This window comes from Pezoporus flaviventris, unplaced genomic scaffold (genome assembly GCF_033815535.1).
Source record: "Pezoporus flaviventris isolate CSIRO_AGI_PZ_B2104156 unplaced genomic scaffold, CSIRO_AGI_Pfla_v1 ptg000089l, whole genome shotgun sequence".
Classification (NCBI taxonomy): domain Eukaryota; kingdom Metazoa; phylum Chordata; class Aves; order Psittaciformes; family Psittacidae; genus Pezoporus; species Pezoporus flaviventris.
The window spans coordinates 130,014-142,967 of NW_026892637.1; the positions used below are offsets into that span (position 1 = coordinate 130,014).

Here is a 12,954-nt window from a genome sequence, read left to right on the forward strand (position 1 = left end):
TCATTTGTATATAGACCTTTGTAACATAAATCTTTAGTTAGATGCAGCAGTGGACTACAGATTTCCAGTAGCATGTCTGTTGCCATCATATGTAGGCAAAGGGTACATTTTAGTCCTTATGCTGCATCTCGTCTCAATTGTGGGTTCTGTACACCAAAATATGTGGGTAACAATGAGCTGGGAAAAGCATTCTTTAATTTTAGGGGGAAAAAAAAGGAGCCTAGAACACTTGTTCCTTGCTCCTTCGAAAGTGCACAACAGAATTTTCCCTGATTTTGGTTATGTAAAACCAGTTTCATGTTATATTCATTGTATTGCCAGGTCTGGTTTGCTTCCCTCTTCCCTCCTCCCTTCCCCAACATTGAGTTTATTGTTTCTCACATTTTTCAGATCTCTTTTTGGAAAGATGACTTACGGTTTTGGGAAGAGAGGAGCATGAAGCTACATAGCTAAATAGAATACTGAATAGCTAAGTGCTAGCAAAGCTTTGGCTGCAAGTACCAGTATATAATAATTAAGGTAAATAAATTCAAAGTAGAAATAAAAACCTGCACACTTAGGCCACTATGCCATGCAATAAATTTATAAATATTTACATAAAATCTTGCAGCCCAAATTATGTAGCAAAAGGATGCATTCTGTTGTGCTTGTTATCAAATAATCAGCTGAGACTAAATTAAATATACCTTGAAAATGTATATAGTGGTTTAAAAGTCAATAATTTTAATAATATTTTAGTTTTTAGATTATTCAGATAAAACAATGTAATCACTCTAAAGGCTAGCTGCAAAGAAACTCCATTTTTAATATCCCTGGTGGGATAAATACAATATTATTCTTGGGATGCCTCTTTGACAGATCACATAGTGCAAAGGATTTAAAAGCTGTATGTAGCTGGCTGGCTAGCTCACTGGGTCTTCTAGTGCTGATCCCTCATCAAACCTCTTTTGGCCTTTATTGTTCCTCTTTAAGTTCTCACTTCCCACCACTGTTATTGAAGGGCCCCATTTCCTGTCACTACGTATAAGTCATATCTTTTTTTTTTCTTTTTTCTTACAAATTGTTACCACACACACTTCTTTATTTTCAGACTAAGGAAATCTACAGGTATTTAATCTATGATTTATAGCACAGCCTTTGGAGATATATTGCATTTTAAATTAAACTGGAAAGTTAATGATGTGCAAAACCTGGCTTTTCCACATGTATTTTTTTTTTCTTTTTCCAAACTATTAAACTATGTAATCATTGCTATGATGGTCATGCTGCATGGTACACTTTTTTTTCTTAAACCAGTTTCTAAACCACAAGCAATTGAAAATAGTGAAGATGTGTAGGTAATCTTGGCTTTCTGCCTTCTCCTTTTGATTTTAAAGCTTTTTGTTTGATTCCTTTTAGTTATAAAAAAAGGTTGATACTTAAGCGAGGCAGTAGTTAAAAGAACGTCTTCATGTGACATTACCAATCCTCTGAACTGATACAGAGCATTGTGTGCCATCAATATGAGCATAAGTGTCTCAGAAGCATAAATGTCTCAGGAAAAAAACTCTATTTTTAGTAATAGGCTTCAAACTGCAAATATTAATATAACAGGTTATCGTAGAAGTCTGGTAAAATCCGCTGTAAGAAAAGACTAGCATTTAAAATAGCATCTACATTTCAGAGTATTATCTGTAATGGCCATAATGCTCTGAAAATGTGATCATGGTTACTATGATTGTGCAGATTTCGAGTGATAATTTTGAAAGGTAAAAAGTCTTTGGAAGTGCAGGTGGAAAATATTCACAGAAGAAGGACCTATTCATTTATGAAAGGATTTCTAGAACTGAGTAGTGGAATTATATCTAAATACCAGAAAAAGCTGAGTACTCTGGTCAAATTGTTCCATATCAAAAGTAAACAGTCAGTGCTTTGAATGTTTCTGGTTGGTGTATTATTCCCATGAATATGCCATGAACATTTCATTGATTTTATTCTAACGGACGTGTGCAACTGCAGACAGAAAAGCATAGTGAAAATCCTTAATTAAAAGTAGACCTAGTTTACACATGATTTCTTTCTAGCACTTCTTTTAGCCATTTTTATTTGAAGTGCCTGGTAAAAAGGGAGTAGAGCAGGTTTTCCAACATGGAGTTCAGTGACCCAGAAACAAATAAATTCTAAACAAATTTAAAATCTTAAAGAAAGTGGCTTGCTATTTTCTCTTGCTCATGTTCTTTACTGAATTGTAATAGGAAGACATGACAAAACAGTGAAAGTCTCAAATCAAGTTGCCAAAAAATTCTAAGGGGTCTGATGCATCTGTCTTTTAAAGGAATTTGGAAAATCTTCATGTTATTTCAGCTTTGGAATCATCTAGTAATGTCTTGTTAACATTTAAGAAAAATACCTTCTTCATCCTTTTAGCTTTAATGTTACTCTGTGTTCATTGTCTTTTCTCCCATATTACCTCATACCATCCCTTTGCATGTATATTTTAAACTGTTTATTGCTTTTGATCATAGATCACATTCTAATCCTGCAAAGAATGTTGCACATTTATGTGCATGAAGCCTTTCTCGCTTACAGATTTGAAGTTAAATACATGGCCAGGTATTTGAACAATTAAGGCATCAGGGGCTGCAAGTTTCTGCCTTTCTGTGTGTGTGTTTACTGACAAGAAGACAGTTTGACCTTAAAAGGAGTTCTTTGGTAGTTGTTTTGATACTATTTTAAGTACTAGACCTAATTAAACTGTTTAGTCACTTACAGACACAACTGTTTCAGCAAAAGCCTTGTGGCTATTGGTCAGATTTCCCTGTATTGTTCAGCACATTGTCATCCAAGAATTCATAGAATCATAGAATCGTTAGGGTTGGAAAGGACCTTAAGATCATCTACTTCCAACCCCCCTGCCGTGGGCAGGGACACCTTACGCTAAATCATATCACCCAAGGCCTCATCCAACCTGGCCTTGAACACTGCCAGGGGTGGAGCATTCACAACCTCCCCGGTGCTTTAGCTCTTCGAGTTCAAGTAAACCCTACAGATTAGCAAGTAGACAGTGATTTTTCTGTGTTACGTATGCATTGTTGTTCTTACTATACTTTCCACCATTTCTGACACCAGGGCAATTTTAGAGAATTTAAGTGAAGAAATAGATACTTTGAATAAAGAATTGAGAGGCAATGTCTCAAGCTACTTAAAATACTTCATTTTTAGCATAAACGTTCAGATTCAGGAGAATGTTAAATTTATTACTTACAGTGAGTCAAATTGTAATGGTGGAAATTTCACCATATAATACTGCTGCATAGCTTTTCCCTAAAGGCAGTACATGCTTCCAGGTATCTTACTGGGTTCAGTGCCGTGGAAGATCTTGAGGTTACTAGGAACAAGGCAGTTTCCGTTAATTTGTGTAGTTCCTGTATATGCTACATCTTCTATGGTGATGCAGTGTGAATTCTCTTCTGCTGATTGTCAAGTGTGTCTCAGTTCTTTGCTGTGGCTGTATGCCAGTTCATAACATTTTTCAGTCCCTTTGTTAGGTGAGTATAAGGAGAACTTTTTTCATTGACTCAGTATCTCCTTAACCTCTGAGCATCTGCCTAATTACAGTTGGCTGTTGGCTGTCTCTGGGTAAACTCAGAAAAGAATTCCACTCTTGACTTTGAATTTCTCTGTTTTATGACTTTAAATAATACCTGGAATATGCCTAACAGTAACTTACGGATTTCGTGGTTCAAAATAATGCTTTGCTTTAGAGCTGGTCTCTACATTTTTAGGACAGAGGCTAAAACCTCAGGCATTTTAATAGCAGTTAATACTTTATACATATGGTTGATATTGATGTGGTGCATTTTATGATCTGCAAAGCTGTTGGCTGCTAGCATGGGTTTCAGAGACAGTGTTTTACAATTTTTTTAATATTTTTTTTATATGATGCTTTTCCACCATCATTGGTTTCAGTAAATATTTTGAGTAGGAGGATAGGGGGGCAGACTCTCCTGTCCTTTGCATACATGGCTTCACTGAAAACAGCAAGACCGTTCTTCTTACTTCACACTAGAGTTTAACACATTGGGTAATGTATTTTAGCTGATGACAGGTAGCTCTTTTCTTTGTCATGGTCTTATGCTTGCAATTAAGTTCTCTAGTTAGTTTGCCAATGAAAATAGCTTTGAACTCAAATACCAGTTTTTATTCACGTTTTGTTAGTGCATTTTGGAGGACAGAGAGAGTTCAAGCTAGGAACTTACTGCTTGTAAACAGGATGAAGATATACTCTCAGAATAAGGAGACCTCCTTCTGCCTCCCAGAGCTCCCTTGTGTTAGGAAGGGAGGAAGTCTTAGTGAGTTATGGGGAGCGGCCATAAAGTTAATTACTGTTGATGGAAGTTTGCTGAAAAGGCTTGAATACAGAAATACAGGACACAGTTATCATACCTTCACTGCTTCCTAGTTTCCCACATACCGGTTTAGAGGCAAAATAGTTTAACTGAATTAGTAATGACCAAAACAAAACATCATTTCAAATCAAGGAGAGTAAACAAATTGCTATACACAGTGGTTCTAAAATAGCCTGAATTACAATTGACCTTTGTAGTCAGGTGATACAAACTGTAATGTTAGAGAATTAAACTGTCACTTCTTTCATTAAACAGGGATATTATTTACTCCAAATTAATAAAGAGAGGTATTAAATTTGATGTATGTGGAAGCAGGTTCTGGAAGCTATTTTATCAGAAGGAAAGGCAGAGAAGCAATTTATGTATCACTGCACTGCAAGTACCAGTTCCCTTTAGTTCCCTCACCTGTTGATACTATGATTGTGCATTCAGTTGAATTATACACAGTAGTTAGTAACTCACTGAAATGTGACTTTTTTTCTCCCCAGCTTCATATGTTGTACCATGGCTAAGTCACTTTATACTTTGCGTTTGTTAGCAGAGCACAAGTAATTCAATCAGATGTTTTTACATTATGTTGCTCACAAACTGGTGTTCAAAGTATGTGTAGGCAAAGAGAATAACTGAAGGTATTGGTGTTATACTATGTCTTTATCAAACTTTACATTATTCAAGGTCTTGCTGATCAAGTGTGAAACCTGTCATCACTATTGTGCTGGCCTTTTGTGTTTAGAAAATTAAACTTTCGAGCTTTTCTTGTGTAAGGACTTGCAGGATTGTGCTCTAATTAAGAACATTTGAAACACCTTTGGCTTTCTACTTAAATTTTGTTCTCTTTTTTTTTTTTAAGATTAGGATGTGTGTAGCTACAGGAAATCCCAGAAGTTTTCCCCTTTCTGAATCCTAAAGTAGATTTACATCCGTTTAATCTTTTTCTAACAAGTTCCCATAGACCCCTTTATTCTTTCCTAGGACTGTCTTGTCACCAACCCCCTTTTCTCTCTCTCCTCAGCTCTCTCTTTCATTTTCTCTTTCACAAGAAACACAAACTTAACATAAATGTGTCTGGATCTTACAAGAGCTGTTTAAAAAGTGAAAAGGGGAAGAAGCTAGTGATCAAAGCAGAAGTGCATTAGATGGTAGTAGAAGCAATAATGAGATTCCAAATACTAGAATGTGAATTGAATAAGGAACGGGTAGGTTACATGGATTTGAAGGGGAAGATGCTATTTAGAGGTGATTGACCTTCTGGGGCTTCTGTAGCTTCTATACTGTTCACATAAGCACCCAATGTTTAGGGAAGAATGCTGGTAACATAATACAAATGTACAACTTAAGGGTTCAGATTCTATTCCACGTTCTTTCCACATGTTTTGATTCATAGCATGGTGCACCACTTAATGAGCATTTGGTAGCAGAGCGCTAAAATGGTAACTTTTGGGTGGTTATTTGAACTAAACAGTGAACCTTCTGAAGTTCACCCAAAATTGCTGTCTTCAAGTTTTAACTCTGTTGCAGCAGTATTTCAGCAGTGAGGCTGAAAGTACTCTAGGTTGATGCTTTTCAGGTCTGAATTGTAAGTTACAATTCAAGTTAATTATGTATATGCTTTATTTTATCAAATGCTCATCAAGAGTTTCCGCATATTATAGATTAAGCAGGCTAAAGTAAGATAAAGTCCTAATAAACATTTTAAACTTCTATGAACGAATATTGAAATTCCCAAATCATCATAGTTTAGTATTTCCCATTTAATTTTTTAAATATTATAGGCCAAATTGCTAATATTCATTGGAGGCTTTCAGTAGTGTTGAAAATGTTAAGAACAGCACAGCAATATGATCTTTACTCATATTGCTGAGTTTTCATTGTGCTGAATTGTTACTATTTATGATATAGGATGTTTAGATGTTACGTAATTTGAAATGCTATATGTAACTCTGCATGACACAACAGAAGGAAGCTCCATCATTGATAACACGTAGGCAAAAGAAAGAAAATTAGATTTGCTGTTTTTTTTTTCTCTAGATGGGTTCAGCTTTGTTTAATTTACTGCAAATACAAGCATCCAAACTAAAGTCATGGAGCCCCCATATACACTGTTGCAGGTTGTCATCTATCGTGTCTTGATCTTGTGAAAGGCGTCAGCTTCAGTTTATGTTTCCTGAATTCTTAAAACATTTTCCCATGTTTGCTTTACAAATCAGTAGTTACTAAATCCACACATTTTAGAAGGCTTTGAGGTCACTGATTACATTTCAGATTATGCTTCTTTCTCTTAGTTTCAGTAAATTACTCACACAAATTTAGTGTTGGCAAAAGATATATTAGTGTGATCCTGTGTCCGCCACTGAAGAAAAGGCTCCCCTAAAGGGTCATGTTATGCTCTGTGTGTGTGTGTGTGTGTGTGTGCTAGTGTGTGAAAAAAAAATGTACTTTCTACTAGGGAATTTGTGCCTGTCCTTTCCAGGGCAGTTCCTTGCACGTTTTTAAGGCTGGATTATTAAAATCAGTTGCTTAGAGATATTACAGATAGGATGGTGGTAGTAAAGAAATAGCTCAAATAACTATGAAACTACGGTAGTAACAGGATTAGGGTTGAGCTGGAGAACAGAAAGCTTTCTGCATCGTAGTCAGAATTTCACTGTTAACTTTCCAAAATCAATTGAAAATAAAGAAGACATAGCCATTATGGTACCTGGTATAATTCTGGTTTTGTTTAATGAAATAACAGCACATACGGATTTTCAATTTCCATTTCTAGGCATATTATTTGTTTTCAAATTACTGTTAATGTTATTTTTCATTTCATGTACAGGGTGGTGAAGAATGTACTTCAGATTCTACTTTTTCTTTAAAATGCAGAACAGCAGAAGGCAAACATCTTCTTAAATAGGTTTGGGCTGTCTTTAAAAGAAATTGCCAACATACTTTATAATTTCACAGGTTTTATGTAAATTACTTTTACAGATTGATACATTGTATTATTTTAATTAATAAATCCTCTGTGTTTCACTTAGTTTTCCATAAGGAAATACTATGTTGATTTGGGGATATTGTAGGTCTGTGTCAAACAGAACTCCTTTCTGATTTAAGCAGAGATTTTTGTTCAAACATTAATGGTATGGTACAGCCTATAGTAATTTTACATTACTTTGATTTTGTCTTTAGGGATTTACTGAGGCAAACTCCTGCTGAAATTAAGGTCTGAATAAGACTATGTCAGTAATAATGCCTAGTTTGGATACAGTGCTTTTCTTTCTATCTTCCAAAGCAGCTTAGGAAGAATGAAATTTTTTTTTCTCATTTTGTGAAGTAAGGATGTGAGCTGACATGCTTAGAATTATTCTGCAAACAGGTGAATGACTAAAATAGTTTTGGAGTCCTGTATCCATTAATTCACATAGTTCAGCTGATTATTTGGATGATCTTAGTTCAGTGAATTCGGAGGAGTCTAGTGCCATAAAGAAGCCTTAGTATACAGAAAGAATCTTACTAGAAGCAAATTATTAAATACTCTCATTTGTGGATATGTTAGCCTGGCAACGAAATACACATTTTAATTACTACATCCCCCTATATGTTAATATATAAACGGTATACCTGTGTAGGCCTATCAGAAGTGAAATTGAGCATCTAAACTCTGGAGCACAAAGCAGAATTCTGGGTTCAAATTACCCTGAAATATAGATGTTTCCAAATTCCAGAGTGTTACCCAGATCTGATTTCTTTCCTTTTTTTTTTTCTTTTTTTTTTTTTTTTTCTGTCTAGATTGGAATGGTTGAAGTCTTTGTTTCTTAATGCAATTGAGTTTTTGGTTTTTCAGCCAAATTGAACCAAATTACAGTACAGCTGTTAATTTAAATGTTTGAATTAAATCCGATGCAAAATAAACACCAGGTCATAAGTAGAATCATCACAGTCTAACACTTTTAATCATGATTTGATAATGTAAACCACACATGAAACATGAACAAGTGTATACATCAATTCTGCTCAACAAAATGAGGAAGTAAATAACTGTAAAAGTATATAAGGCAGGATTATGGTAGAAGCACCCTATGCTGTGTCTGTAAGGAACCAATTTTAGGCTTTCACTTTCAAAATCCATGCTGTATTGACGTTTGGATGCATGGTTGATTTAGATGTGAATTTTATTTAATGCTTTATTTTGGCACCTTAGTGACTGGGAAATTTGTAATCTAGTTATATTTTTCAAGAATCTTTGTTGTGTATCTTCTATTCTTACCCTGTTCTGTTTGATCTTTTTAAACTGTGTATTTATTTGTGTATATCTTAATCTGAAAATGTTATCAGATGAGTGGCAAAAGCGAGTGTTTATTCAGAGATATAAGTAAGTAAATATTTATACCGTTTGCATTTCTTCAACAAAAAATTTGAATCTGAAAATGAAGATAGTTCTATGTTGGCTACAGGTATGCTTTTACATGTGTCAGTATTTCTCCTAAAATGAGGCTCATCAATTTATTAAAGTTTTCATAGAGCAACTCACCAAATAAGACACAATAGCTTAGGCCTAATTTTCAAAAATTGGATGGAAGCTCCAGCAATCATCTGTACTCATTCCTCATCATTTCAGACCATCCTAATTTGGTATTTTGTTAATGGATTTCTAAAAAGATACCTTGTTTCTACCAAGCATGAGACAAAATACACTGTATTAATCCTGAAAGAATGGCACCAACTGATTTTAAACTTGCAAAAGAATTTTTCATTATTCAAGAAAAGCTTGTACTTTTGAACTGTTAATGCAGCTGCTAGTGAATAATATATAAATAAATCAATTTATATATGCAGTCCAATGTGAGAAACATGAATCTTAGGGAAAAACTGGAAGTTTGTTCCTTTTAGTGTGTATAGAAAAGATAGCCTGGGGCAAGATACTTATTCATTTCTTTTGAGAAAGAATGAATTTTCAGGGGGGCCACCTGTTAACTTTAATTTACTCATACTGTCTTTTCCTTTTTGCTCTTTGTACTTAGGTTCAGTCACAGAATCTATACAAGGGCTATTTGTTGTATATAATTTCAAGATGCAGTTAAATAAAATTAAATAGTAATGGCTATCATAAAATAATTTTAAAGATTCTACTGTCTTTTAAATTTAAAAAAATACCAAAAAATAGGACATATCTATAAATAGGTTGTGAACTCTTTCAAGGATCTCAAAGTACTACTACAAAGATTATCAGATTATCATGTAAGTCATCTGCTGTAAAAGCAAAACACTTCTGATTCCTTTCTACATGCATACGTAATCCAAGGGCAACTGAGGCAACTTTTAAGATTTTGAGTATTCAGCCAACTTTTGGTCATGCCCACGTTATGAATTTCAACCCTTAGATAGTTTTAACAATGAATATCAATATCAACAAAACTAGCTTAATTTAAATGAGTAAATGCGCAAAAACAAATGAGAAAATATGGTAGGAAAAAATAGGATTTGAAAACCTGTGTTTGTTTAACACTGACAATATAGGCTAAATCAGTTATGAAACATCAGCTGCAAATCTTAAAAAGCCTAAAGGAATTAATTTAATGTATAGCTCAGTGCTAGACACACATGCGCTGTTTTAGCAAGTGTTACAGAAGAGTAGTGCAAGTAGTCTGAGCTCGGAAACTTTGGTTTTAACTGAAGAAAACAAAAATAATTGGTTTTGTTTCATATTTCAGAGTTAGTAGTATCCTTTTACTGTGTAATTTTAAGCCAGATAATGACAGTAATGGAAATGCTAGAGCACATCTGAAAACCGCTTTTACAGCCATGCTAAAATATACTAAGCCCAGTATTAGCACTGATCAAGAAAAAAGCAACTATAGAACATCATTTGAATGGCAGGTGTGAAAATCACATTCTTCTGGGCTACACATTCTTCCAGATACTTTCTGGCAGAATATTCTTAGGTAAAATACAGTGGCTTTGGAATTGCTCCAGAAAATTCTCCAACCCAATCCCAATGTAGATTTATCTCTCCAGTCCATTTCTTAATAGTCTCTATTCAAAACAAATTTGTGTATATGTTTGTGTAGGAGGAGTGAAAGCAATTTGAGGCTTCCATTCTGATCAACTTCTACCTTCTTTCCTAGGAAGTGTGTAGAGAGCTCTGGTGCCTCAGCAAAAGTAATCGCTGTGTTACCAACAGCATTCCAGCAGCAGAAGGTACTCTTTGCCAAACAGGGAGCATTGAAAAGGGGGTGAGTACAATTAATCTATTGTTTGAAAAAGCAATTTATTGTCACAGGAAGAAGTAACTAGTAAATTAAAGTACTTACATGCTAATATAAGATGTAAACAAATTATTATTTCAGAATACATTTGAATTGTAATGGAAGTTTCAATTATAAATTGCAAATTATTTCCCAATTATTTATACACGTAATTTAATAAAAGATCTATCCTCACTATAAAATTCTATAGCATGGATCAAAAAAACCCCCAACCTGTTAGATAGTCTCTATCGGTTTTTGTGTAATTTTTGTAAAAACTCTTTAGTTTAATCTTCATTAAATTTATAGCACTCTTCCATAAAGGACTCTTACAACTCTAGGTCTGGCATAGACTTTGGATATGCGTAACACAGATTTAGAGCCTGAACTCTGCGTTGTTACCTTTATTCCTTCAGCTGAATCATACAAGCATATAGAAGAAAAATCTTGCCTTAATAAAAGGGTTTTCTAAAAGCTTGTATTTCAAAGTGACCTTTCTGGTTTGACTTTGAATTATTCTTTTGGTATTCAGTTACACTTACATAACTGTTTTGCTTTAAAGGCCTTCAATGTGGAGTTTAATAAACTCTTCTACCTAACAGAAAAGTACAGGAAGTCTAATTCTATTGTGTCTGTCTGAACATGTGAATTTTTATTTTAAAATAATGTTGGTATATCAGTAGTTTCAGAGAAAGTTCTGAAACTTAATAGTAAGAAAAAGTTTCTCAATTGCAAAGCCAAATCTGTACAGATTTTAAAGAGGGGAGAAAAATATTTTAATTATTGATTTATAGGACATATACTGGGGGAAAAAATGAATTCCATAAGCTTCTTTTTTCAAGATAATACATTTTATGGAAGTTTGTACAAAGTGAAGAATGCTGATTATATAATTTCCAGTACTGTCTTAGAGTTGCTGCATCTGTCCAGAAGATCTAGTACTCCTCCAGATTAGGTGTCAGTAGTCATTTTTAGGAAAAAATCCATTCTTGTTCTGACTTTCACCACGCTAGCACAACTAGTTTCAACAAAGATTACACTGCATTTTGATTGTAATCTGATGTTTAAACAAAAAGAATGAAAGCTTTTGAGCAGCTGTCACAGTTTATTAATGCCAGTTGATGGCTTCATTCAGGCCATATGACCTAGCATCATTTTTGATGGCTTTTCCATGCTGATTTTGGAAATATTGGTAAACCATGTTAAATAAATTCATTGAAGAAGTCATTTTAAAAACCAGACTGCTTAGAGTTAGCCAGTGAAAACAGAGACACCTTTACATTCTACCAAAAATGTTACCTTTTATAAGAGTAATAGAAAAAAGTGGAAGCCCTACTCTTAAATCAACAGTCTAGGTTTATTTTGGAACCATCGCTCCTTGTCAATGACAAGGAGCAATTTACCTCAGTTTATATTTTTAAACTATGATACAACAGTGAACAAGTTGAGATGCTTTATGATGCTGTTGCCTTGTCCACTTGCCTGAGGCTTTAATCAATTTGCTCTCTACAAACCATCTTTTTCCAGTCATCAGTATCGTGGTCCTTCCAAGAGGGAAATGAGAGAATCCGTATTTTTTTACAGCGGTAAACTGTTCATGTCTGTTAGCAGAGAATTGTATCTGTAAACTGCAAAGATTCCCTTAAATTAATCATTCCTGATAGCAAAAAAAACCCATAATACACAAGGTTTTTCCAAATACTTAGTTCTCTTTGCCATGTGCTAAGGAGAAAATAACAGGGTGCAATTATTATTATTTTTATTATTACTACATTTATATTGCAGTCATGCCTAAAAGCCGCAACCAAATTAGGCCCTACTTTGCTGGGCTCTATCCAAATATATAATAAATGATGTACCCTTCTGTAAAGACCTAGCAAGATCTCAGAGTACTTGATCGTATTTGAAGGGTCAATTTCTGCTTTTAGTTACACTAATGTAAATACCATGTAACTGTCAACTCAAAACAAGTATGAGGCAATGTGCACTAATATCTTATTGGCAGAGTTGGGAGGGATTTCTACAATTAAAATGGCCTAACACACTATTATAAAACCTTCTTTCAGTTGCTTATATAAACCTGCCAAACATTTTAACTGTCTGGGTTGAAATTTTCCACAGTAGATGTCTGCCTACTCCTGAAGGATTTTAGAATGTTTTCCATGAAAGTTACTCAGCTGTTTTCTGCGTACAGGGAAAGAGAATAGAGTGGTTTCTTGCTACTGATGGAACTTGTACATCTGTTTCGAAGCTTTAATAGTTCATGCTTTGGTGAAGGGTTTTATGTATTGGCTGGGTTCAAAAAGGTACACTTTTTCCTAATTTGAAATAATAATTCT

General features: G+C 34.4%; 1 protein-coding gene across 3 annotated transcripts in view; it reads left to right on the top strand.

The window, feature by feature from the left end:
- Positions 1-12,954, top strand: part of ADAMTS6 (ADAM metallopeptidase with thrombospondin type 1 motif 6) — a 151,757-nt gene that overhangs the window by 81,826 nt on the left and 56,977 nt on the right. For all 3 annotated transcript variants that reach the window (XM_061475698.1, XM_061475700.1, XM_061475699.1), the window contains exon 12: positions 10,496-10,603. In XM_061475698.1, coding sequence (XP_061331682.1) covers positions 10,496-10,603 — 108 coding nt within the window. The remainder of the gene's footprint in view (positions 1-10,495; positions 10,604-12,954) is intronic.